This window comes from Trematomus bernacchii, unplaced genomic scaffold (genome assembly GCF_902827165.1).
Source record: "Trematomus bernacchii unplaced genomic scaffold, fTreBer1.1, whole genome shotgun sequence".
In the NCBI taxonomy this organism is placed as follows: domain Eukaryota; kingdom Metazoa; phylum Chordata; class Actinopteri; order Perciformes; family Nototheniidae; genus Trematomus; species Trematomus bernacchii.
Genome location: NW_022987588.1, coordinates 5,004,245 through 5,030,798, shown reverse-complemented (window position 1 = coordinate 5,030,798; position 26,554 = coordinate 5,004,245). Strand labels below are relative to the sequence as shown.

The following is a 26,554-nucleotide window of genomic DNA, read 5'->3' as shown; positions in this document are numbered from 1 at the left end:
CAGGAAATGCAAGGACTTCACAGTTTTGGCAACAAGTTTTGGAGAAAGCAAATCGGAGGCTTACAAAGAGACAGGGAGGTGCATCTTCATCATCTTCATCATCTAGCATGCAAGAAGTGTAAATAGAGGACAGTGAAGGAGACACTGAGGAGGACAGTGAGGAAGACTGCACTTATTAACACCACGCTTCATGTGGGGTGAGTACCAAACGCTGTCTCCTGGTACTCATCTGAGTAACTCACTCAAAAAGTTATGTGCACACCTGCCTATAGTATAACTTTGGTATATCAAGACATGTAATACAACAGCTGTTTAACACTGCATATTACATGTACAAAGCTGTCTTGATAGTAGCAAAATAAATCAACGTTAACACAGTTGTTATTCTGTATATTTATTGATAATAAGACCACTGATGGTGACTTAGTCAATTGTAGACAGCATGGTGCAATTCTTTTTGAGCGTCTGGTGACCCCATGTGTAAGCAGGATGGTATTACAATTAAGTATTTACAGGAAAATATCAGTATGGGGAAGGAAAAAAGGAAGTGTTAATTCATAGTGTTGGAAAACATACATTCACTAAATAAATGTACAGCTTTAAAAGCAATAAGGATTGAAAAGCCACAACAAAATACTGACCAAAGTTAAATACAACAGGATCCACAAAAATAGACAATCTCTCTCTCACACTCATACACACGAGGAAATCACACAGTCAAGGTTAAGGAGACTGTTAAGTAAAGAAACAAAAATCAGATACACACACTCACACCCTGAAAGAGAGATAGAAAACCACTTGGTGAAACTGTAAACTTAATGCCAACCAAACTATAATAAATATACAGCTAAATTGAAACACCTACATGTTGCACGTTACTCTCAACAAAACATTGGCCACAATTATTTTTCCAGTGCGAGTTTCCTATTAAACAAATACAGATTAACAGCACAAAGTGCGGAATCAAAACTGTGACACAACATTGATACAGATTAGCATATTAGAATGAGAAACATTACATTATATAAAGTACATTTCCAATAAATATCTACAGGTGGTGGTGATGATGATGGCATGTCTATGCACTACGTAGAATACTGTAAAAACTAGATGAGCACTGTTGTAGTCCTGCAAGTCTCTAATGTCGACTTCTCTCACTGTAACACACAGCTGGTTATTATATTCCACCGGGAGAAACAAATGGATAAGATCTGATATGGCCCTAACAGGCTGGAAATCTGTTTTACTGATTTGGTTGAAAAGGTCGCCAACATCCAAAATCTGTGTTTTGTTTCAGCCTAACATCCTTGTCACTGCAACAAGGTGGGAAATGTAATCATTGGAGGTCGCAAAAAAACAAGATTTTCCTTGGGTGGTTAGTTGCTCTTTAAGGCAAAAATCTTGACAATTTGATATGTAGTCAGTTACTTTTACATTAACCGGGAAATATAAGTACTGACACACTAAGAAGGAGTCAGTATGCTTTAAATTAAGTGCTTGTTGGATCACGCGTTCAGTTGTAAAAGTTGGCAGGATTTATCGCTCAAATTCTCTTCTTTCTTTTTCACAGTATCTGTACATTTGTATCCGACAAATTTGGGTGCAACACTACAAATGCCTTAAAGAAGACAGAAGTGTTTACTGTTGTCCCTAAAAAGTTATCACCATTTAGTGTCAGAGATAGTGTAACATCACTTTTTGGTGTGACCGTCATTCGACAAATACATTCCTTAACGCCCCCAAAACAAATTGACTTACATTAAGTATCATAAGTGTATGTAGGAGCAGTAAAGTAGGGCAAAGTTAAGCAATACTCTAAGTTACTGTGTGAGTTTGACATTAAAGCCTTAATTGATCATTGTGCCTCATCTTACAGTTAAAATTACGTTTATACAATTCTTCCTTTTCTCTCATTTGTCAGTTTCCTAATTTTCCATATAAACCTAAAATACCCTCCTCCGTACACATGATCAGATCACAAAATGTCACAGCTATAGGAATATACAATGGAGAGCAATAGCAAAGTCAAATGCAAAACTAAACATATCTATTAAAGTATTACTTTCAAGCTTTAGCAATGTCATTCTGTACAAAGATGTGCAGTGGTTCTCTGAAGACGGTCGGTGGAGCATGCTGCCGTCAACTGAGAATAAAATCACTTTAACCCAAAACGCCGATCTGAGACCAACAACGCGTCAACTCGAATCTACCTGCTTGTTGTGGGATGTACTGATCCTAGGTATGTGCTAATGAGCAACTTCTACATCAAGCAGCAGTGGGATGTGTGGTAAAGAACGCTTTGATGCAACAACAGTGAGTTGAGGAATGGTGCTTTACAGTAAGATACATTAAGATATTACATTAAGATCACAGGCAGAGAGAGACGGAGGGAGGCGAATTCCAATCCGGACGTGTGATAGTGTTTCGGGAATTTACTCTCGTCGCGTGTCAAGGCTCTTTGTCTCTTCATCTCCCTGAAAAGACAACAACGAAAAGTAAGGTACTTGTATATCTGTTAAACCAGCAGTCATGATTCTATGGCCACTTGAGGGCAGCAAAAACACACTTCACCTTGCTGCTATCATCTTACAAAGTTGTTCATGGGGAAAACATCAGCAAAATGTGCCTGTTTACACTTGCAGCAAGCAGAAATCAGTATTTGTATTTATTTGAGAGTTGTATTTCTGGGCACATGATAAATGTCAAATACTAACTTTTATTTTGTTTATGATTTGGTCCCTGCAACTCCCGATATCTGGCTCTTTAGCGGCTAAATGCTCCACTATATTCACCAGCTAGTTGCTATCTTTGTTAATCTGCTTTTTGGAGCCGGACAGGAAGCATACAGGGAGGGGGCATTTTTCCTGCTCCAAAAAATGGCTGCTGAAGCTAGTGAGAGCAGTGAGACTGAAAAATATATATATATTGATCACAGCAGCTTTAACTGTAAATGTGTATGTGTATACTGGATGTAAATGGTTCTCACCTGTCGCGTCACATCAGCTAAACCATCTCATACTGATTGGCTGTGATGATCCTGGACAGACAGCAGGCCAGCAACATGCCAATCAGCTGAAACACAGACAGAGAAGGATTTTCGTTTACTTAATGTTCAGTCTTTCATTATTTGTATCTTTGACATCTGAGTTTTATTGCAAGAACAATGGTGCTACTATTCTCCTTCCTCCATCCACCATTGTTACACATATTAGGAAAAACTAGAAGAAGTATAAGAGCCTGTGCATCTTTTCAAAACAAATCATTGATAAAAACAAATATATATTCTAGAAATGTAGACAGGTATTTGTTTCATGTCATTTTTCACACAAGCGATTTTGATTTGTCATAAAAGTAAAAACACAGGTGTTACTAATAACATTAATGACCAGGATCCAGCTGAACAATTTCAACCATCATTCATTTTATTATCTACACCTGTGCTTTCCCACATGTCAAAATATCTTCCGTAAAAAAGGTCTATTGAAAATGTTCTCTTTGTTTGCTCTAAAACAATTCAGAATTTCCTGTCAAGGCAAAGCTGGCAGTCGTCAAAGGGAATATAAGATGTGTCCGTTCATCTTCTGAGCAATACTAATTCAAATTGAATTACAATGATTATTTATGGATGCCAAAACACCACACGTGACACCTTTTTTTTGCACATCATCACATGCAAAACAGGCACTTATTGAAACCGTTACCTGTGAGAAGGCAATCCCAAACGTCACCCCTGCGATAATGGCCATGTTGGTTTCCATGAATGAAGTGACCAGCTCGTAGCAGCCCTGAAAGACAGGCGGCATGTTAGTTTGCAGAGGGTGGAGGGACGTGTTATATGTGCAAATTAGAGGAAACATGGATATCTGGGATACAATCTGAGCCAGTTGTTAGTGTATGGAAGAGGGAGGTTTGGAAAGGTGAATGAGGGTCTGTCAGATAAATGCAGCCAACTTCTGACTGCTGAGATTCATAAAGTAGCTAGCAGAAAATACATGGCATACTGACCTGGTGGTAGACCTTGCTGGGGGCCAGAGTTGTGTTGCGGAGTTCATCCGGGTTGCAGTCGGAGGCGTTGAAGCAGCAGCTGGCAGGAATGCCGTTGGAGGGGTAATACACACTGCCAAACCAACTGGTGTAGTTATACACACCACAGCAACGCAGCTATAAATACACAGAAAATAAGAGAGCATTGAAATCAAACTCAGGGACTAAAATGAAAAGGCTCTATATTTTTCTTACTGTCAAAATATTCCAAGTGAAGACCAAAACAAATCACTTGTCAGTCTGTCTCTGAATTGTTTCCGACTTCACTAGTCTGTCATAATAGAAAGAAAAAGAAATACTTTCCTACAGGAGCTGAGCACTTTAGATTTTTAGCAAGCTCTAATCAAAATGAGTCAATAATAATACACTATAATAATAAAGGGCATTTATTTGGGAACTTTATTAATAGTCCGACATTTCGTGATGTATTTTATAGATTAGATTATACTTTTCTCCCCCTGAAAAACAATAGAGCTCTAAAGTACAGACATCATTTTTCGATTTTGTCTATTTGGAGATTTTTTGACAAGACAAAGATAGAGGTGTTATCCTTAAATTACAAACTTTTAAGATTCAGGGATGTGTTTTGGTTTGCTGCTGATGCATGTATACGCTGTTTCTCCTTGATGATCGGTGGTGACGTTCACGGTGACTTACCCTGTGCTGCAAGTTATCAACAGCACGGCTCGCCTCATCCTCAGCGTTGTAGTTCAGCACGGCGTCAGTGTATGTCCTGTGGAAGGTTCCCTTTATCTGCAGCACGCAAACAATATCACATGTCATAAGAGCGCTTCATACAGCCTTAGTGTTAGCAGACTTGTTGTTACATGGTGTGTTGCATGCTGACCTCATGGCGAAAAACAAATCCAGAAATCCCGGCCACTAACTCAGCGAGGAAGACGAGGGACAGGAACATGGCATACTGCAGAGAGAAAGGGAGGATGAGGGAGATTTGCATAGTTTGCATTAAAACCCTCTGCCTAGTGTATCATTTGCCTATCCCTGCACACTCGCACATTAACTGTAACGCACTCACTTGACCACCATTAACCGAACAAAGTGCCCTGCAGCATATATTGAATCTCTGTTCCCTCTCCACAGGATAGAGGTCAACCATTACTGCCTTTATCATGTGACCTGAGGCTAATTAACCAGCATCTCTTCTTGAAATATCACACCCCACCCTTCCTCCCACAGCCTCTCACCAGCTTCAGCATCCATGGGCTTCCTCTGCAGGTGGCGAAGCATCCGAACAGGCCAAAAACGACGATGACGGTGCCGGTGCCGATGAGGACATACGGGGCGTTGGTGGAGTTGTCGGCTATCAGAGAGATGTACGGGCCCAGCATCAACTTCCCCCATACTCCCACTGCCAGCAGGATGGCTCCTGTTATCTGGAGGCCGACGGTTGGAGAGATGGATGTGGAAAGAGAGAGCACAGGAAACAGAATGAAAGGCCTTTATCTCTGCACTTCGGTGAGATTACAAAAGGCTGGGTTTTAGCAGCCGTGGCAAAGGGCGGGGGAGGAGGAGGAAGATGATCAAGGTGTAACAAAAAAAACAGAGCAATTAGAGTTAGGAGGAGGAGACGGCAGACAGAAGACACAAATGTATCTGCCGTGCGGGAAAGCAATCACCTGCTTTATGAATATGCCTGCACACACACAGAAAGAAAAAAAAAGAAAAGGGACATATCAAAGGAGCTCTTTGATCCGAGGCGAGACGCTTCCTCCTGTTGCGCCTATCTTAGCATTTCAAATGAAGGCTGCGGATAAAAGAGGGTGTTGTACGAGGCAGCTGAAGCGCTGTGTGTCTCAGCTGGGTATGTCTTATTGGGAAGAGAGCGGGGTGTGGAACGGCTGCTGATGATCTGACTGGAGCGAGGGCCAACTCATCACGCTGACCTCCCTCCTTTCCAAGAGGAGGAGGCTGTTCGCCGTCCTGCTGCCAGGCCCTCTGACTAAAGAGGGAGCAGGCGGTACAAAATGTCTCTGTGCACCCGAAAACCTCCAACACTGACGAGAAGAATGCTTTTTAGCTCTCAGCAGAAGATGAGCCAATATGACTGAAACAACAGTGGCTCCATCAGTTATGCTCTTTGGGTAAATGTTACCTCTTAGCTATGAGGGAAGAATGTTCCGAGGCTTAAAGTCATGATTTGTAAAAATGGCAGTAGTTTTTAACAACAATATAAAACATATCTATGCATACACTTGCTATGCTCTAACTGTAGCTTTAACAAGTCTCCGCTGGTTAATGTGTGAACAATATTTACACTTTGCCCTGTTTCTAGGGTGTGTACATTATGATCGGGCAAAGGTTTTCCACCGTGACGAATCACCAGTCTGTCCTTTCCCCCACTGTATTGTTCTAGAAGTGGTCGCAGTTTAAACACGGGAATAAGGAGTTATTTCAAAACGTACCACAGTGAGAGTGGTTTGAGAATGACTACTAAAAGTCACTGTGTGCAAAGGCTGAGCTTATTGTGTGTCATGCAAACATCAACACAAATCAACACTTTGACACACAAGCAACAAGTTTCATCCGAGGGTGAAATTATTACAGAGAGAGTAAACACACACATTGGCATCTCTTAAAGGGGACCTATCATGCAAAATGCACTTTTGTACGTCTTTTATACATGAATATGTGTCCCCGGTGTTCCAGGGAACTCACCAAGTGTCAGAAAACACAACCCTCTCTATTTTCCTCCATACCCAAATCTCTAAAAAAGGGGCTGCAACGGATCTGATAAAAACTGATCCAGATTTGAACACTGTCCTGACGTCAGGACGGTGGCGCTACGGCTATTGGGCCAACTCCACCAATCAGGAGGAGACAGCCACGGCCATTGCCGTTCGAAAGCGCTGGAGACGCTGTAGTACATATGCCAGGCCTCTAGATGGTGCTGTTGCTCACAGAATCAACCCTTGCAAGACCAGAGCTATAAATTGTCAAATTGAGCGAAATGAGGCATGGCTAAAATGCATGATCTGTTTGGTATTTTGAAAAAAAAAAAGTATAAATATGCCTTATATAGGTATGGTCCTACACTATATTATTCAAATATAGCATGATAGGTCCACTTTAAAGTAGGCATAGGCTAAACTATATCTTGAAATCACACTGGTTTAAGGCTGCAACTAACAATTATTGGCATTATCGACAACTCGTTTGGTCTACAGATTGACAAAAAACTGTACAAAAATGCAAATCAAATTGCTTTTCTTATACCACCAACAGTTGAAAAACATGAATATTCCGTCAAACCCTCTTAATAATTACTAATAGACCCAAGTGGTTAACTGATCATAGGCAATTGTTGTTGGTTTCCCACAATATTCCTTATGTTATTCTGTCTTTATTTATAACTTGAACATGTAGCTGTATCTATTACATAATCAAAACCTGTAAATATGTGTGTTATTGACGAGATGTGGGCAGTTAGATAAATCCTCAGTGGAACATCGTGATGAGCTGAACCACACAGTGAGAACGGAGAGCCAGTAGACTTTCTATCTGAAATGTTCTCAGGAGTCGTCTGTTTAGTGTTATTCTAATCTCTTTATCTGGATCCCCATCCTGTTGTTCCCTAACTTCCCTCTACTGTAGCTGACGCTTTCTCTGGGCTTATGTGTCTTTTATTTCTGCGGCAGAGTAAAGCTCATTTTTGTTTTCTGAGTGAGGCTCTGTCTACTTGTTTAAAATGCCCACTTCAGCTATATTATTTTATTATGTAAACAAGATAGAACATAAGTGTTCTCTAAAGGTTTTGCAGGTTAACTGACAATAAATCACACATTTAATTGGTTTTAAGTTATATATCATTTGTTATGGGCACTTCGGGGGAGCTGTAAAAACATGAATGACTTTTAATTACCATACAAAGTTGATATAGCTAATCTGTTCACTATTAACAAATCCAGCAGTCATGGTTAAGCACTGCCATGCTTCTGGACAGCCAATGAATGAAGTCCAATATTCACTCTCTTTGAGCTCTGTTTGAGTCTCAAATACTAAAATACAACAATAATATTTTGCAGTGGTTCTCCAGTTAGTCGCCACCTTAATCTGTCCACAGTTGGGTTGCAGATCAGGTGGCTCAAAAAAAGCTTATAAAACCAAAACTCTGAAATAAAACACTGTAGGGATAAGAGCAACTGTAGATGGGTGGGTGATAATTATCTGTGGGATCTTCACAATGAGCAATATATTATACATGTATCATCTGACCTATTGTTGATAACCCATGGTGACATCTTTTTTATCCAACTAACAGTTAAAAAAACCCAAAGATATTCAAATGACTATCATGTATGACAAAGAAAAGCTAAGAAAAAGATAAAAAAATTATCAATTGATAATCAAAATAGCTGTCAATAAATGTTCCTGTGAATGTCCTTACTGATTAATTGACTAATCATTACAGCTCTCATGAAAGGACCCTTTTATTTGCGGGCTACTTGCCAGCAGAACTTCACGTCTGCATGCTGATGATTTGATTGGTCGGTAATGTCTTCTACAGTGTCTACCAACAGCGATCTTGGCAGCCAGAGCAGACTGTCATTTCAGGGAACAGTCCTCCAGATGACGATGTACTAACAGTTTATGGCCTACATCATGAGCATCAAAATGCCTCACCCCGTAAGCATACAAATAAAGGATCGTCTTGTCATTGCTAAAGTGTTCAATTTGAAGCCATCGGGGAAATAAGTCCAACCAACAAGTCGTCAAGACCTCATGTGTGCTGCTGAATCCTAAACAGCCTCAGACCCCCTTTCTCCTCCTCCTCGCCTCCCTGCATGTTTTGTTTGAAATTCAATGCCAGGCCGGCCACCCTGGTTACAGCACAGTTTGAAACAGGTCACCCCTCCTTCCTCCTCCTTGTCCCCCGCAGGCCCTAATAAAGCAACAGAAGGTGCGATGACAAAATATGCTGGCGAGGACACGGCACTCTACCACCTGCTCTGCATTTAACTGTCCTGTGTGCAAAGTATGACAATGTAGATACTCTAACTGAGGCATTAGTCGCCAAGACAAGCTGATGACAGCGAAACCCAGACCGGACATTGAAGGCATGCTCCCCCCACTGGACCTCTACATTGCTTCAGCCGTCGGGGGTGCAGACGGCCACTAAGCTATGGACACTTCTGCTCTTTAGACATCTGAAACCTGATGCTGTAGATGTAATGGAGCGCAAAGAGACACTCATATCCTGACTAAATATAAAAGTCAATATCAGTGACACAGACACATGTCTGCATTGCAGGTAGATACATAACAGCACAGCTCTTCCTATCAGCCATTTCTGTGTTCGAAAAGGTTTAAGCATTTGTGAAGACAGAAATGAAAAGGCTGACTTCAGCGTCTGCGTTACCACATTGATTTTCTTTCGCAATGTTAGGGGTCAGTTTCGGAAAGCAAAGAAAGTACTCTTCAGGTCCTAAACGCATTAGGGCCAGATAAATCTCTTCCACATGTTCTCATTAGATGATCCTACCCTTCGCTGTGCCTGGCAGCTATCAGAAATCAGCCTTAACACAGAATTATGATCAAAAAATGACTAAGTTAATCAAGCTGCTTGTGAGTTAGTCACTGAGTATTGTGGTCATATGTTGTGTAAGATACATATTGTTGCTTGCACGGATGCTTTATCATCCGTGAAGACTCGGCAGGTATTTGAAATGTAAACAGGCTTATCCAAACTACTCAATACTGAACAGAGAATAAGAAAATACTATTTCTCTTCTCAAGTTAATCCTCAAAGTAATTTATCCCCAAATTGGAAGCAACTTTATTGGTTTTGAGAAATGCTTTCTGGAGTGATTTTCTGGCTTAAATCCCGAGGACACTCAATAACAAAGAGCCTTAATTAAAAGGGAAAAAAGGAGCAGAATCTATTCTTCAAACGAGTGTTGCTATATGCTGCTCGCTCAGCATTGTGAATACAGCATTTTTTTTATCAATTTCAAATGAGAGCAAGGCTTTACAGCTTAAGGCTTGGTGAAAAATCCTCCAGAGGCTTTTGTGGTGCCATTTTTTTTGAATGATATTGCAGGGCGGGTCTGGTGTTTTTTGTTCAGTATGTAAATGAGGTGGACAAAATATCACACAAAGAAGGTGGACAGTACACATGTCCAACCCCAGCTGGGTACAGGTGCAGGACAAAGACAGCATACAAAGGATAATGAGAGGGAGTCCACTGGGATTTGCAAGATCCCGAAAAAAAGTTCCTTGGCTTTTGTTCACATTGATGTTTGTTCGTCGAAAAATACAATTATTGGGAGCTGGCAAGTACCAATTATTTCTTATGTGGACAAAGCATTGGAAAACTGGCCATTAGTTCAGTCCTTTATCAAGCAATGACAATTATAAATCCAGCTTCTACATTGTGGGCATTTTATTTTCTTGTTTTCTTTTGACCTTATGTCTTTATCTCACATTTTATTTAACTGGACAAAAAACACACATTTCTTGATGTTATTTAACACTTAAGAAGATTGTGATGGCCATTTTGACACTATTTTATAATCTTAAACCAAACAATATTGTGGTAGATTAATGGATAATTGAAAATAACTCTAAATTACCATGCAACCACAAAGTACAGCCTCAATGTTTAGGGCCAACAAACAAAGAAATGGTAATAATCTCAACATTACCTGAGCATTTAAATGAAAGTATTTGTACTGTATTAAATGCAGTATTTACTATTGTATTTAAATTACATTCCATGGTTAAAATGCTGTTTTGCCTGGACTGTAACTAGTTTCTTGTAGATTTAGGTTATTAAATGTCTACTTATAAAACCATGACCATTATGAGATGAGATGAGATGGACCTTTGGGGAAATTCAAGATTATGCATTCAAATATCCAAATATATGTTATTAGCAAAAAATGAAAATGCTGCTTACATCTTAACAATCGTCATCACACGAATATGTACTCACAGGGGGGCTTTCTGCAAAATAAGTACATTTACTTTTGACACTATACAGCTACATTTAGCTATTGATAGGCAAATTGTGTAGCATACTTATTACTTCAATACCATTTTAAATGACTTTGTAATAGAGTATTTGTACACTGTGGTATTGATACTGTTTCCTAGGTAAAGGATATGATTGGCTACTTCTTCCATCAAGTGTTTGTGTTTTATGCACCATCAAGGCACGTTTGAGCCTTTTCCTAGTGGTCCTATAGGAATAACACATTTTCTGGTAGAATATATGTTTAGGGTGCAAGGTGGTCCCATTAAGAATCTATAGCAACGACCCCAATAATGTGCATTATATGGTGAGAAAATTGTCTTTAAAGGGGGCCTTATCAAACAGACAAGGCCCATAGCGTCGGTCTCATCACACAGAGTTAAATCGTTGCGTTGATGTTAACATCCTCTTCCGCGCCAAAGACAACAACCATGATGCTATGTGTGCTATATGCTGCACCGACCGCAGCCAAAATATGTATAAACACAAGTTACATAATAAAAAAACGATAAAACCCACATTTTAGACGCTACATTAAGATTAAGGGGTTTCCATTTAGCGCTACATTCACACCACGGCATGGATCCGTCGATGATGCTGCCGATGTCCACCCCTTCATCACGCACAACAAAAAAAACACATAACGGTGGGATATTATAGAAAAAGGAAAAGGCTACGTACCCAAAACACGAAGGAGTAAACGACGAGGAGGGTTTTAAGGCAGGTGATGACCGGTTTAGTCTCCATTGTGGCGCGTACGGTAGACCCACTGTGATAAAATAACGGAGGAAAACCGTCTCTGAAGTGTCGCGTTGCAACCGTGCGCTGATGCAGACACAGCGTCACGGACACGCGCAGCAGCAGCACAGTGAAGGAGATTTATGGCGTATTTTCATTTCATTTCATTTCAAACCTTTATTTAACCAGGTAGGTCCCATTGAGATCATTGATCTCTTTTTTAAGGGAGACCTGCATATTTAATGATAGCATCGATTATTGCAAGGACACGCAAATTATCTGTCCTATAAATGTATTCTTAACGCTTCATAAGGGTTTGCCAATGTATTATGTGCAGTGGTGTAAAGTAACTAAGTACATTTACTCAGTACTGCACTTAAGTACACTTTGAGGAGCTTGAACTACTTTACTTGAGTATGTCAATGTTTTGCTACTTTGTACTTCGACCCCACTACAATTCAGAGGTAGATTGTGCTATTTTACTCCACTAGATTTATTAAATACCTTAAGTTTTTTGCAGATTTTGAATAATAATGGGAAATATAAACAATTATACTAAGTAATTCAATCTAGCTGCACCTTTACCATCTGTGATAAACACATAATGCATCAATAATTATATACAAAACATATAATATATATTTTTCTGAAATGGGTCACAATGAGTACTTTTACTTTTTGTACATTTTGATTTATATATACAGTCTATGATTTTGATGCTTATATACTTGTACTTTTACTGGCATAACATTTTGAATGCAGAGTATTCCTTCACTCAGATCTTGTACTTAAGTAAAGGTAGAAGTATCTGAGTACTTCTTCCACCTCTTATTATGTGTGAGAGTAGCATTGGTGGAAAGATACTAAGTACATTTACTTAAGTATCCTGAGTAATTTGTACTTTAGTTGGCTATTTCATGCTACTTTCACCACTATTACTTGTTAGAGGTAAATAGTGTAGTTCGTTCCTCCACTATTATTCCACATGAATGGATCAATTGATTATTATAAGCATATTTTATTAAGGACATTTAATAATGATACGATTCATTTAACTGACAAACTAACACCATTTTGCTGATGGCTTATTAGAAATGTATAAACTCAAGACTATATTGATGACTCACTAACATTAAGACTAGTGTTGGGCATCTTGTTCCCCTTCCTTTATTTGGTTGATTGCATCATGTTTTACAAGCAAAAACTTGTATTACTAAGAATGTAGCTTTCAGTATGCAGGTCTCCACATAATAAAGTGATCACAGTACATACAGATTGAATTCATCACAAAATAAAAGCAGAAAGAAATGCCCACCTTCGTATACTTTAAAGTTGGCCTCCTTAAGTGCAACATTAAGTTGGGAATTTCCATTAGAATAATCAATCAATCTTCCCTCAATTCTTATTAATCCTTACCTGAACCTATCTTGGTCTCTTAGGCCCAAGGGTTACATGTTAAAAACATATCCATCACCTATACAAATCACTAAAACCAAAAATCCAGCACTGCACCCACCTCTTTCCCATTTAGGGTCCTTGTCCACCATCTTGTGGTCTTCCAGAGACTGGGGGGGGGGGGGGGGGGCTCCCTTGCCATGGAGATTGTATTTACCATGAACACCCAAAATGATGTCTGGAGAACTAGAAAACATGGTTCGAGGAATTCTGTGAAATGTATCCCCACCCTATTAGATGAATAACCAAAGCCATCATATTGTAGAGGATAACAGCCTCTCTGTATAATGCAATACAGTTCAACAATCACAAACTACAGTCTCCTAAATTAAGCTGAATCAACACTTGAAAGCCGTTTGGAGAAGCATTTTGAGGTTCCTAAACAGAGATACATTCTTGCTTTATTATGTTGTGTAATGCTGCCCTGAAAACGTCTAAAAACAAGTCTAAAAACGATTAACGAGTGAGTCGTCACATCCTACAACTCCTTCATTAGCAAACAGAGGACATTATAAGACTGTGCCACAAATATTTTGTAAAATACCTTTTTGGTTCCTTCCTTAGATAAAATGTTTTGTTTTATTATTCTTTTTCGGTCACCAATCATTTATAACCGCCTTATAATTCAAGGGAGTGCATTTGTTGCAAAGTAATTGGAAACAAAGAGTACTTGCTAATAAAGCCTGCAGTTATATCTGTTTTAGATTTAACAAATAACAAGCAGTCAAGAGGGGTTATCAATTGGATCATAGAAAAGTGCTGTCTACAAACTGTCCTACATTTGAAAAATAAATAGACAGGCGAAGACATTTCAAATGTCAGATGCACTTCTGCTGACCTAGTAAATAAATGTAGGAGTGTTTGAGTGCTACGTAAGGAACAAATAACAAAAGTAAAATAGGGAAGAGAGCATCTCACCAGATCTTATCAATGACATTAATGAGGAAAAGTAAAGGGTAAACAGTGTTTCTGCTAAAACAAGTAAGCAAATCTCTAAAATACTCCAATAGCGGAAATACAGATCATACTGTACAAATCTATTATTGTGCAAGCATTTATGTCTTAGCTCTCGTCATGGGTTTAATATATGACCGATATTGCAATAGTTTGACAAAATAGTCCCAATTCATTTATTTATAAGTTTCTCCTAAGCTTTTAACCCTGTCACAATGTTTCCATGTGTAATCAGATGTCGTGCTCATGCTGAGTTAAAGTTATCTGAGTTAATTCTTAGTTTGAAAGTCAACACATTCAAAAACAGGAACCATTCAGTAGGTGTGTTTTTAGGCGAGATTTAATAAACAATCCAGGAGTGAAGCAGCCATCTTCTTTAAGCTTGACTGCATTTGTCTATCAACAGAACTACAATTTTAAACAAAACACAAACACATAAACAGACACTTTACAACAAAGACTTTGTGGTTCTTCAAGTGTGTTCAGTCAGTAGTAAGTACATGGGCCCCTGAAGGAAGTACATTAAAAGTGCTACTGTTCCTAAAAAAAAAAAAGGCCTCGTGCAAGAATCGCAGGTACTACCAGATGTGGCAACTAAAATGTGATTCAAGAAAACTTGTTGCATTTGCCAGAAAGTCCGAATTATTATGGTAAAATCTAAATGATAATCAACTACATCATGGCTTCATGTCAATGGCTTTTGAAGGTTTTATGGGCATTTTTTGGCATGGCAACTTAACAATTCTTCAATTTTGTTTAGGTCGCTTTCCCAGCAAACACCCTCTGTTGTTTAATTTGTTATAAGATTGTCTAATTATTACAGGATGATATCACTACTACAACTTCTAAACTTGTGTTTAGTATGTTGTGTTTTTTGAATAAATATTGCCAATCAAATCGAGCAGAACAGGTCAGAACTCATTCAGACATTTAAACTATGTTGATTATTGAAATGACACACGCTCACCTAAGTGTAAAAAGTTGTCAGTCGTCGGGTTGAAACATGCAATTTACGAGCAAAGTTTGTCTGTTGATTTAGAGAGAATTAGATTTAGGTTCTTGCACAAGGCCTAACATGCAAGTATCGTTCCTTGGTCTACCTGTGTGAATTAAGCTACTTTTTTACATTAAAAGATTCCCCTTTCTTGCTCAGGTCACTTCAGTTAGTCAGCAGCTGGTCGATTGATAGTCTCTGTACAGACAGTTTTTTCATTGCTACAATTAGGAGAGAGTATGTGGAAAGGCAGGAATGAAGCCACTGAAAGCTCTCATCATGTTCTCTCAAAGGCACCAGTCTTCTGAAGTAAACTGAGCCCTCTGTATAATCTTCATCCCTCATGGGCCTCCTGGTTCCCATACAGTAGTGCCTCGCCTTCAATGCTTTCTTCATTTTAAAAGTCCTCCTTTCAAGGTTCTGGTTGATCTGTGTCTTACGCGCTACCGTTGTCTATACTGACCCAAACTCAGACATCCAGGTAACGTATTTCTCTAGGTCGGCAGCAGAGACAGACTTTGAGATCTTCTTGAGAGTGAGGGTGAAGTCCTCCATGGTCACGGGCATCTGCAGCTCGTCTTTGGACAGAGCTCGGATCTCCTCGGGGGTCAGGCCTTGGATTCGACGACGCATTGCCATCATGGACGCATCCCTGAGCAAAAGACAGAAGCAGAGAGGAGCTGGGTGTTCAAACAAATGTAACACTTTTTGTTTTATAAGTATGCTACCTAAAATAAACTTCTCTTCTTGAAGAGTTGTTCTCAAAATGTAAAGCTGGAAAAACGTAGGTTCTCTCTTACAGCTTTTTAATAGAACCTGGATAAAATGTGGATACCTTTTCTGTTTACTATAGACACTCTTGATATTATGCACAACAGGTCATTCATATCTGAACCCGATTCTTATTATTTTTCATCATGACTTATTGGTTTAGTTTTCTTTCTTTCTTTTCCTTTTCTATTTCTTCCTCCTTTATGTGTGCTTTGATTCAGTTTGATAGTTTTTTCCCCCTGGTTGAGGTGGGGTATGTTTGTTGAAAAAAAGCTTTTGCCTTTCTCTTTTATGTAAATGTGTATTTTATACTGTTGATGCTCAATTAAAATGGATGGAGACTAGGCCGTGATCACTAAGCAACAAGCAACAAAACATCGCTAGCCTGAGATGAGCAGAAAAGACTTCGGCAACATAAAATGCCTGTCATTCCGAGCATAGCTTCGGTAGAAAGGACCCAAGGACAGGTGGTCAAGAGACGTGTTCAACTAACGTAACTATGAGAAATCATTTTCAGCAAAAGGGCTTTGAATTGGAAAAAATCCAGGCGGAGCAAGGCGACACATTTAAAAAAAATATAATTTAAAGTGGACCTATCATGCTATATTTGAATAATATAGTGTAGGACCATACCTATATAAGGCATATTTATACTTTTTTTTTTTCAAAATACCAAACAGATCATGCATTTTAGCCATGCCTCATTTTGCTCAATTTGACAATTTCTAGCTCTGGGCAGATTCTGTGAGAACAGCACCATCTACTGGCCTGGCATATGTACTACAGCGTCTCCAGCGCTTTCGAACGGCAATGGCCATGGCTGTCTCCTCCTGATTGGTGGAGTTGGCCCAATAGCCGTAGCGCCACCGTCCTGACGTCAGGACAGTGTTCAAATCTGGATCAGTTTTTATCAGATCCGTTGCAGCCCCTTTTTTAGAGATTTGGGTATGGAGGAAAATAGAGAGGGTTGTGTTTTCTGACACTTGGTGAGTTCCCTGGAACACCGGGGACACATATTCATGTATAAAAGACGTACAAAAGTGCATTTTGCATGATAGGTCCCCTTTAAGAAAAACTGTCTTACTATAAAGAACACACCACCATATGAATAAAATCTGCAACACACACCTGCAGACGTTGGTGATGTCCGCTCCAGAGTAGCCCTCAATCTTTTCAGCAATGAGGTCCAGATCCACATCATCAGTCACATCCACCTCCCTCAGGTTGATCTTTAGAAGCTCTACACGACCCACAGCTACACAAAAACAACATTAATAGGATATTAGGATGGTTGTTTGTAGCCTTGATAATGCTACTACAGTTCTGAGGTCAGTCTGTGGGAGCAGAGGTCACCTGTGGGCAGAGAGATGTAGATCCGCTTCTCCAGCCGCCGTCGCAGCGCCTCGTCGATGTCCCAGGGGAAGTTGGTGGCGGCGAGGACCATCACCATTTTCGAGGGGTCATCGTTATCCATAGCTCCACCCACGCCTGGTCGCCAAAAAAAGATCAGAATCAAACTTCAAAATGCTAATTACTGTCCCATTCATGTCAAACGATCTTTAAATCTATCTAGGATGCATTACTGAATTTGTTTTTAGTTTAATATCAAGCACTATTCTGTTATTTTTTTATATTAAAATGTGCTAATTGCGAAAGCTCTTCACTGTAAAATGTAAGCCTTTTTAAAACTTTTTTTAAGTTTGACCTGGACCGCAGAATAATTTCGCAATTTGTGCATTTCAATTTTGTTAAAAAGTATTTATTTTCTTGAAAGAAAGCCATTATAAACCTATTTATAGCTCCACTTTCTCCCTTTCTATTCCACTCACCATCCATCTGAACCAGGACTTCTGATTTGACCCTGCGGCTGGCTTCATGTTCATCAGAGGTTCCTCTTCTGCCACAGATTGAGTCAATCTCGTCTATAAAGATGGTTGTTGGTGCATAAAACCGGGCCTAAGAAAATAAAATAGTATGATTTTTTCCAGAAACATGACAAAATATTCAAATTCTCACTGTGGTAGTTAGGTTTCTGCTAAACAAACCATTTACACAGTGTATATATACTTACCATTTCAAACAGAAGACGCACAAGTTTTTCTGACTCGCCCCTGTATTTTGAGGTGAGTGTGGAGGAGGACACATTGAAGAAAGTAGTCCCACATTCTGTGGCCACAGCTTTGGCTAACATAGTCTTCCCTGTCCCGGGAGGCCCGACCATTAACACACCCTAAAACAAAGCATTCAAACGTAAAATATAAAATCATGTAGACAGTAGACAGATACAAACGTTTTCTGTAAAAGTTAGGACCATCACTGCCACCCTCAGATGTCTGACATTTGTGCATCTCGAATGTCTCTGTTGTTGCTATGGAGATTACATAAACCACAAAAGGACCTGTGGCACAATTCATAGCATCTTTTATGTAATTGCACTCCCTGCTGCCTCAGAATCCACACAGGCTAATGAGTGCCATCTTCCCTGCAGGACCTTTTCCCTCAAGGGTTTTTATTAATATTAATTGTATTCCCCAACAGTTTCATGCTGTGTTGCTACGACGATCAGCTGAGAATCCCGCCCACACTGTACTATCGGCAATGGAAAGCAATACAGAGAAAAGGACCTGGTACCAAAAGTGATCTGAGATGAGCAGAGGCGAACCATGCAGAGGAAGCTACTCATTAGTAAAGAGCTCTGTTAAGCATACATCAGACAAAATGAAGGCGCTGTGCTGCCGTAAGCGATTATGCCTCGTGTTTCACGTTGCGGGCCTGAAGGAGAAGAGGCTTCACATGATGAAGTTTAACAGAAGTACAGAAATAAAAATAAAACAGACTCATGTAGAGCAGCATGACTGAGCGTTTGCATCACTATCATAATTATTAAAAATATGTTAGTGATGCAAACGGATGTAAGCATAATTAAACTTAGTACATTTTTTTGCCAAATGCAGCTAGGTTCAAACCAAGTGTGGGTGTTATACTATATATTTTTAAAACAGGTTGCACCATATAAGTTTGTTATTATATAGAATTAAGATATATCTGAGAAAGTGTAGGCCATTTATTATTTACTGTTGTTGTAGCAGGGCTGTTAAAAAACGGGGAGAGATTGATGTTCGAGCAGCCACAGGATATTTTTCAATATTTACACATTGAGTGCATTGCTTGTAAAAGACTACAACCATTTACATTACTAGATTAGACAAGGGAACAACTGTGATTTATTATATGTTCACTTGGAATTGCCACTGGAATTATATTTTATGACCAGTATGTGTAATAAAGCCAACCTTTTCCTTAGACACATCAAAGTAAAACAGATGTAATCACCCATCATAATGTACAAGCTAGTTATGCTTTAATTTACTCTTCTTAGTCAAAGATTCACTCCTATTTTTGTATTTTCTGTTACAACAATGCAGTTGCACATAGCAGTCGATTAGCCTCTAATCTCTAAGCTTTTTTGGGAGCTCCAAAAATTCTCAGCGAGAGGAAAATCAGGGCTAAAGTCATGCAGTGCCAACTAGGCATTAGGGCTGACTTCAAACTGTTAAATAAAAAACATGTGAGCTTCTTACTGATTTATTGGTTATTTTTTTAGTAAGTAAACAGCCCCAGATTACTAAGCAGGCACATTTGTTAGAGCGTGTGTTTGTACCTTCCAGGGGCGACGTATTCCCTTAAAGAAGTCAGGCATCCACATGGGCAGCACCACTGCCTCTCTCAGCAGCTTCTTAGCATCTTCCAGATCAGCGATGTCTTCCCTACAGTTCATCCAGAGAAATCAGTCATCAGTAAAAAAGATTATTTTCCCCAACAGTAAAATGTATGAACGAGTATGAAAGAATCTGTGTTTTCCACATACCAGTGTACGTTTGGGTTACGGGACACAATGTCTCTCTCCAGTGAGTCCACCAGGTCGCTGTCATATCCCGTGCCATCAAACCTCTTATGCTCTACATCTCCTGGTGCTTCTCCAACCCCTCTCTTCCCCTGATGAAGAAAAAGGAAGAAAAATAGTTTAGTTTTAGTTTAGGACAGATTTAGTAATATCTAATTTCTAGACAGTTCAATCCAAGATCAAAAATATATATTTCCCTCTTAGGGAAAGTAGTCTGTAGTTTAGATATTTTGAAACTTTGATACATCAACCGTATTTTCCGGACTATAAGTTGCACCTGTGTATAAGTCGCTCTTATCAAAAAGTGTGTCGTTAAGAGAAAAAAAACATATATAAGTCGCTTCGGTGTATAAGTCGCATTTATTCACTGAAGTCTTCATCCTCTGTGTCGCTGTTAAACACTTCTGCCAACTCCGGTGGAAGTGATTAACAGCAACACAGAGGTGTTGATGAAGCAGCATGTCCTGCTCCGGGCTGTCGTCAGATTCAACATCAGAATCAGCTCCGATTAGACCTTTAGGTCTTTCTGAATCCCAACAGGATAGTGTCGGACTGAAGCCCATGCTGTGTCAATCCATCCCACAACATCCTGGAAAGTTACGTTACGCATCCTGCCCGGTTGCCGTGACTTCGGTGGTACAGCAGTTTTCAGTTGTCACGATTGTATACAGTGCCATCTCTTGGCCGTAGTTTGAACGCAGTCAGACAAAATACAATATATAAGTCGCTTCGGAGTATAAGTCGCAGGACCAGCCACACAGCTAAAAAAAGCTCGACCTGTAGTCCGGAAAATACGGTCCACTGAAATACTAATCGACCTCTAATGTCTGACCTTATCGTCTTTTGCCTTTGCGCCCCGGGGTTCTCTGGCACCTGGGCGGTCTGCTTTAGGGTTGCGGCCCCCAGGCCCGGCCCCTCGATGCTGCAGGCCAGGGGACTCCTTTCTATGCTGCTTCGCTGCACTATTGGGGCGCTTCACTGCAACGGGATTCCTACAGGGACACACACATGAAGAAACTATACATAAGTAATAGTAGGACGCACATGCAGGCTGAAACATAAAAGATAATTTTCAATAGAAGAAGAAGATACACTTTATTAATCCCTTACAGGGACATTTCTTTCCCCACTCTGTTGTGTTTACACACATTACACACACAGGGGAGGATATACATGCACACACACAACTACATGCAGATAGGAGAGGTGGCAGAGCAGAGAGGCTGCCAGGTACCCGGCGCCAAGGGAGCAGTTTCGAGGTTAGGTGTCTTGCTCAAGGGCCCCTCTGTGTTAATACCACTACAGTATTTCCTTATTGAGGCGGCAGTGGCTCAGTCTGTAGGGACTTCCAAGGCCACTGCCGCCTCAATAAGGAAATACTGTAGTGGTATTAACACAGTTTTCAAATGTTGCCACAGATGGATATTGAATTTTAACCAGCTTTGCTAGTTCTATGTGGAGGTAGAGCTTGCTATGTCCAATTGAATGACCATAAGGTAAAACATGAGTCACACAGTGATGGTAGACCTGAAACAGATTATGCAAAATATGTCTCTTTGTACTTCAAAGCACTTCCTTATAGTGGCATTTTGTTCTCCTGACATTTTGGGCATCATCAATTACAATCAATTCTGCCAGGAGGTAAAGAAGTGAGCTGGATCCGAGCCAGAGCAGGTGGCTAAAAAAAAGAACCAAAATACACGCAGGCATGCAGGCACACGCACTGCAATCTTGTTCCCAATGCTAAATTCCAAACGATTTAGAAAAGCACCATGAAATCTCTTATTGTAGCGATCGACTCTGCATGAAGCACACAAAGGCTTTATGTAATAGATGTAAAATCCAAACACACACACACCTGTGTTCTGCAGGGGTGGGAGGGGGCCACACTGCTGGATCCTCAGGTCTCTCCCCGGATTGAGGGGCGAGGATGTCAGCTGGCTTCTCTGACCTAAAGCCTTCAAGTGTCCCCATGATGTCTTTCACCTGCTCGTACTCCTCATGCAGTTCCTGCCTGACCTGCTCAGAGACAGAAGAAGAAGAGTATTGTATTAAGCATTGCATCACAGAATATCTGTAATGATAGTTTATTACCAGGTGTAATGATGGTATGTTCAGGGGGTTTAAAGAAACTCACCTGTAGCCATTTGGCTTTGAGTGCAGGGTCTCTGAGGGACTGACAGTGTTTGTGGATCTGTTGAATGACGCCCTGGTAGTACACAATGGAGGAGTCGTAGTTCCCCAGCAAAGCATACTCACGGCCCTTCTTGGCGTTGTCACATATATCTGCCAAATTCATGCTGAATAACAGCTATATAGGGAGGGGAAAAAGAAGCTAGCATCATACTTTGTTTCAGAACTGAGAAATTAATAATAGCTAATGGTCAGTGGTGAACAGTAACTAAGCACATTCGACTTATGTACCAGACTTAAGTACAATGTTGAGGGACTTATACTTTACTCTACTACAGTTCAAACTAAGGTACATTTATTACGTTCACTCTACTACATTAATTTAACGCTTTAGTTACTTTGCATTAACGATATAAAATATAATCAACACATAAAAAGACTTAAATAGATGGAATGAATTCACAATCTACCATTAATATATAAGTAATTAGATTGTCTCCACTTTAATCAGCTTCATCAAACATAATCAACAATATAATATATACAATTTTGGAATGAGCCATTCTGCATAATGAGTACTTTTTGCTCTTTAAGGATATTTTGACGCTAATACTTATGTACTTTTAGTTAGGCAACATTTTGAATGTATGACTTTTACTTGTATTAGAGTATTTCTACAATGTGGTATTATTACTTGTACAGGATCTGAGTACTTCTTCCACTACTGCTAATGGTGGCTAGTAACAACGTTTTAAAGTAGGTCAAAACCACATTTTATCAACGAACTCGGTGTCCTCAATATAAATCCTACTTATGTACAGGAGGGTGCAGCTCAGATGCCCATCAGATATAACAACAATGCTAGCATATACCCGGCAAAGCATGTGAGTTAAGCTAACATTAGCTGATGTCAATATTTTAATCGGAGACAGTTCACATTACGTTTAAATTAAGGCTTAATTCACATCAGCTTATTTTCCTGTCTACACCCTGTCACAATGCCGACGTTAGCTTGTGTTAGCTTGCTGCTAGGCCACAGACAAACAAACCGAATCATGTTGCAGTAAATGGGGCAAATGCTACTTAATCCTCACAGTATCGGTTAAATATGCATGCCATGTAGATAACACAAACCTAAAGTATCTTATTTAAATGCATATTAAGCATGAACATACGTCTCTTACCTGCATGAAAAAAGCACCTGTTTGTGTAGTTTCTTTGAGTCAAAGGTCCAGTGTTGAGGAAAGTGTTACCATGGAGAGACGAGAAGAATACAGGCGGCTCGATTTGTAGGCTGCACTCATGGACCTCTCGAAAAGCTGGTTAATATGACAACCCTACCAAGTAATCACTGATCACGCTCAATAACCTTAAATAGAGCCGGTGGAGAGGTAGAGCAAAGTCTCTCAGTCAAATTCCCTAGAAATCCTGAACTCGTTTCGGAAGTTGCATTTCTGTTTATGTTTCACATATAACATTAACAGTTGGCGACAAACACTTTGAACAACATGCTAGTTTACAGGCCTTCTCGAACACATCCCAGTTGCTGCTATGCAAAAGTTGTCCGCTAGTCGCAAAAATACTATCAAATACAGCAAACTAGAATGAAGCAGAACATCTCCTAAAATGTCCATTAAATTCTGATTTAGAGCTTTTAATCATATTATACGGTAATCATCAGATTGCGTGTGTTTTATAAAGGGGTTTTGGTTTGAGGGACTGGAGTTGTCAAAAGCCAGGGTGAAAAGGACAGAGGCTGTCCTATGCTGTACAGATATTAAAGATCCCTAGCGCAAAAGTGTGATTTTGTTGAATAAATACAATTAATTTGACTTCAATCTTCCATGTTTTGTGAATGGATACAAATACACTGCTTTTCAGGCCTTATCACCAACCAATACAATATATTATTCTACCTTCATCATGTGTATGTGTATTTATAAGTACAACCTCAGATTTCAGTTTACATCATTACCAACGAACCAGAAACCTCAATAAAACCACTTTTATTGATGTGCAGCTTATTGTCACAGATCTCCATTTCAATTGGAAAGTGTTTGCATTTTTGTTCACATGCAACACAAGTATCAATCAATTGTGATTTGATCGCCTATCTTCAATACCTTCTGGCATAATGATGTTCAAAGACAGCTGTGCATGTATTCACTCATGCTTTTCAAGTGATTTATGTGGATTTGCATTTTGTCCCATAAGATGGCTACATTTCATCATTGGTGAGCTCGCTTTGCTGACACAAGGCTGGTTACGTTCATATTTATATTTGCTAAATACACACTCAAAACATCAGCACCAAAACTCATGCTGCAACTTTCAAATATCAGTTTGAAACACAACTTAAATAAATAAAACGATATGTGGTTTTCCCCAGTTTCAATGTACCTTATTGGTCCTTGCATTGAAATCATGCTATCCCTTAATTTATTGTCAGCTTTGGATAGTGTAGATAAAATGCGGTGCTACCAGATGGCCGTTTGCATATGTCTACGTATTAAAGTGCATTCCGCAATGCACTGTTCCATGAAGGGATTTCAATTGTAATTTGAGCTACAAATGCTTGGCTAACCTTAATTTCCATTCATGCATTTCATTGAAATGTTGATTTAAAAGTGTGCAAACATATAGGCCTATATTGTCACTAGCTATGACTTGCATCAGGCAGGGAAAGTGGAAAACCATGGTACATATCTTCTTTTTTAACCTAATGATCATAAAAGACTCTTTCTCAGCAAACTTATCCTGATGACCCGCTCACTCCATCGATACAGGACCTCAGCATTGACAAGTTGATGTTTCCTGCTCTCTCTGGTTCCACAGCTGCCTGATATTGCTCTCACTGGGCTGCTTCAGTCTCAGGGGTTTGTGGCTCTTCAGTCTATAAGCCAAAGTCAGAAAGATTGCGTCAACATGTTCCTTCTCAGCAGGATCCTTGGCTGATGTTTCAAACAGTGGGAAGTTGTAGCTGTCGGCGAGACACTGGGCGGCGGTGGTGGGGACCTCCCGGCGGTCCCTCAGGTCACACTTGTTGCCCACCATGATGCGGGGCACCAGGGGCCCCACACAGTGTCGGCTGCACTCCTCGATCCACTCGGGGATGCTCTCGAAGGAGCAGAGGCTGGTCACGTCGTACACGAAGATGACGGCATGGACGCTGCGGTAGTAGTGCTCCACCATGCTCCTCCTGAAACGCTCCTGACCTGCCGTGTCCCAGATCTGCAACTGGCACAGCACAAACAGATAATGCATGTGAAAAAGCCATAATTGAAGCTGAGAGTAAATCTATATTTTCCAACCAATCCCAAGAAAATATTACATATGTTGATCATTTCTCTTTTTCATTTTTATTGTGTATGCGTTGGAATCTAATCATACTTGGATAGTAATTCAGTTATCTGACAGTTAGCTGTGAGTTTCGTCTTTGTTGTGTTGTATATTAATGCTTTTTGTACTATTCTGTTTATTGAATAGTACAACAAGTGTTTTTTTGGGGCCCCCTTGAAAACGACATGATACATTATAAGGGGTTTATCTTGAGATAATCACATGTTATTTTAATTTTCTATTTCACAGGTTGTGGGTTGGCTGTGTATAGGTGTATTTTATTTGTTTGATTGACTTTATTATTATTAAATTCACAGCCCTGATGCTGATTGTACAGTATATCTATCTCTTCGGTTAAAATAATAAAATAAAAATTTGATCACAAAGAAAATAGCCACTGATGTCTCTGCATATCTTTATTAAATAAAATGCAGTGTGAAAATGATAGTGTTTTCTGCAGGATTATGGGTTGAATGATCCTGTCGGTAAAGTCCAAATCGATGTAGACATGTTCCCCTTTTACTGCACATCTTTTCTTTAATGGTTCTATAAACTACTATGTATTTAATTGAGAAATGGAGGAAACACAGGCTGGTAAATGTAAAGGTAGGCCTATATTTTGTAGGGTTGTTATTCTATTGTTATTCTATCTGTTATTCTATTCTTTTGAGCTGTACTGTACTGTACTGTACTGTACCCAATATACAAGCTGTTAATAAACTTTTCAATCAATCAATCAATCTATCCCCATGCAGGCTTTGACTGTCTGAAAACAGCCTCCATGTCAGGCTGTGTACATTTATATAAACTGTACGTAGCTCAGGCAGATGGCTGCGGCAATCTTGTTGGAAATGCAGGTGTGCATGACATTAAAGTGTATGTTGCTTTTTAGAGTCCTCTCACCTTGATAGTCTCTCCATCGAGCACCAGCGTCCTCTCTCTAAAATCGACCCCGATCGTTGCCTCCGGGTTTTTCAGGAAAGTGCCCCCCGCAGAATCGGTAAGTTAAACACGTCTTTCCCACATTTGAATCTCCTATGACTATTATCTTGAATATCCGAGCTTGTGCAGTCCCATAATCGTGGCTCGAAGACAGCTCTAACGAGTCATTTTGATCAAAAACAGTGTCAAATTCGTCCTCAGGTTTTGTTTCTATTGCCATCGCTCATCTTCTCGCGGTCTGATCTGAACGGCGTCTGAAACATCGCGAGATTGCCGGTGTTGTGTCAAA

General features: G+C 39.8%; 3 protein-coding genes across 4 annotated transcripts; all 3 read right to left on the bottom strand.

Annotated features, from left to right (window-relative positions):
* Positions 1-378: 378 nt before the first annotated feature.
* On the bottom strand, positions 379-11,883 carry tspan7b (tetraspanin 7b). Its single transcript, XM_034128594.1, has 8 exons — positions 11,717-11,883; positions 5,250-5,438; positions 4,892-4,966; positions 4,702-4,797; positions 4,006-4,161; positions 3,702-3,785; positions 2,987-3,072; positions 379-2,474 (listed from the first exon to the last, which is right to left on the bottom strand). The coding sequence occupies exons 1-7, from the start codon at positions 11,780-11,782 to the stop codon at positions 3,004-3,006; spliced, it is 735 nt and encodes a 244-aa protein (XP_033984485.1). The 5' UTR covers positions 11,783-11,883; the 3' UTR covers positions 379-2,474; positions 2,987-3,003.
* Positions 11,884-14,504: 2,621 nt separating this feature from the next.
* katnal1 (katanin p60 subunit A-like 1) lies at positions 14,505-23,392 on the bottom strand. 2 transcript variants are annotated; one of them, XM_034128568.1, is made up of 11 exons: positions 23,169-23,385; positions 21,989-22,162; positions 21,710-21,870; positions 20,684-20,843; positions 19,816-19,943; positions 19,609-19,714; positions 18,019-18,177; positions 17,777-17,903; positions 17,301-17,435; positions 17,076-17,202; positions 14,505-15,828 (listed from the first exon to the last, which is right to left on the bottom strand). In XM_034128568.1, exons 1-11 carry the CDS (start codon positions 23,172-23,174, stop codon positions 15,630-15,632), a joined length of 1,482 nt encoding a protein of 493 aa, XP_033984459.1. In that variant the 5' UTR covers positions 23,175-23,385; the 3' UTR covers positions 14,505-15,629. The 2 variants fall into 2 exon arrangements, with proteins under 2 accessions (XP_033984459.1, XP_033984460.1); XM_034128569.1 differs by having other exon boundaries at positions 15,630-15,828; positions 23,186-23,392.
* A 582-nt stretch (positions 23,393-23,974) lies between these two features.
* zgc:101559 (uncharacterized protein LOC492776 homolog) lies at positions 23,975-26,500 on the bottom strand. Its single transcript, XM_034128595.1, is given in 3 exon segments — positions 23,975-25,221; positions 26,227-26,313; positions 26,315-26,500. Coding segments are annotated over 3 exon segments (705 nt in total). The 5' UTR covers positions 26,486-26,500; the 3' UTR covers positions 23,975-24,774.
* Between the last annotated feature and the right edge of the window lie 54 nt (positions 26,501-26,554).

Bases quoted from the DNA above. Each gene is read 5' to 3' on its own strand.
- tspan7b (XM_034128594.1), bottom strand. From the start codon at position 11,782: ATGGAGACTAAACCGGTCATCACCTGCCTTAAAACCCTCCTCGTCGTT. The intron at 5,439-11,716 runs GTACGTAGCCTT...GTCGGCCTCCAG, and splicing joins TTTACTCCTTCGTGTTTTGG to ATAACAGGAGCCATCCTGCT. The intron at 4,162-4,701 runs GTAAGTCACCGT...GTGTATTTATAG, and splicing joins TTGATAACTTGCAGCACAGG to CTGCGTTGCTGTGGTGTGTA.
- katnal1 (XM_034128568.1), bottom strand. The intron at 17,436-17,776 runs GTGAGTGGAATA...TTTGGCGACCAG, and splicing joins AGTCCTGGTTCAGATGGATG to GCGTGGGTGGAGCTATGGAT. The intron at 17,203-17,300 runs GTGACCTCTGCT...GTTTTTGTGTAG, and splicing joins CTACATCTCTCTGCCCACAG to CTGTGGGTCGTGTAGAGCTT.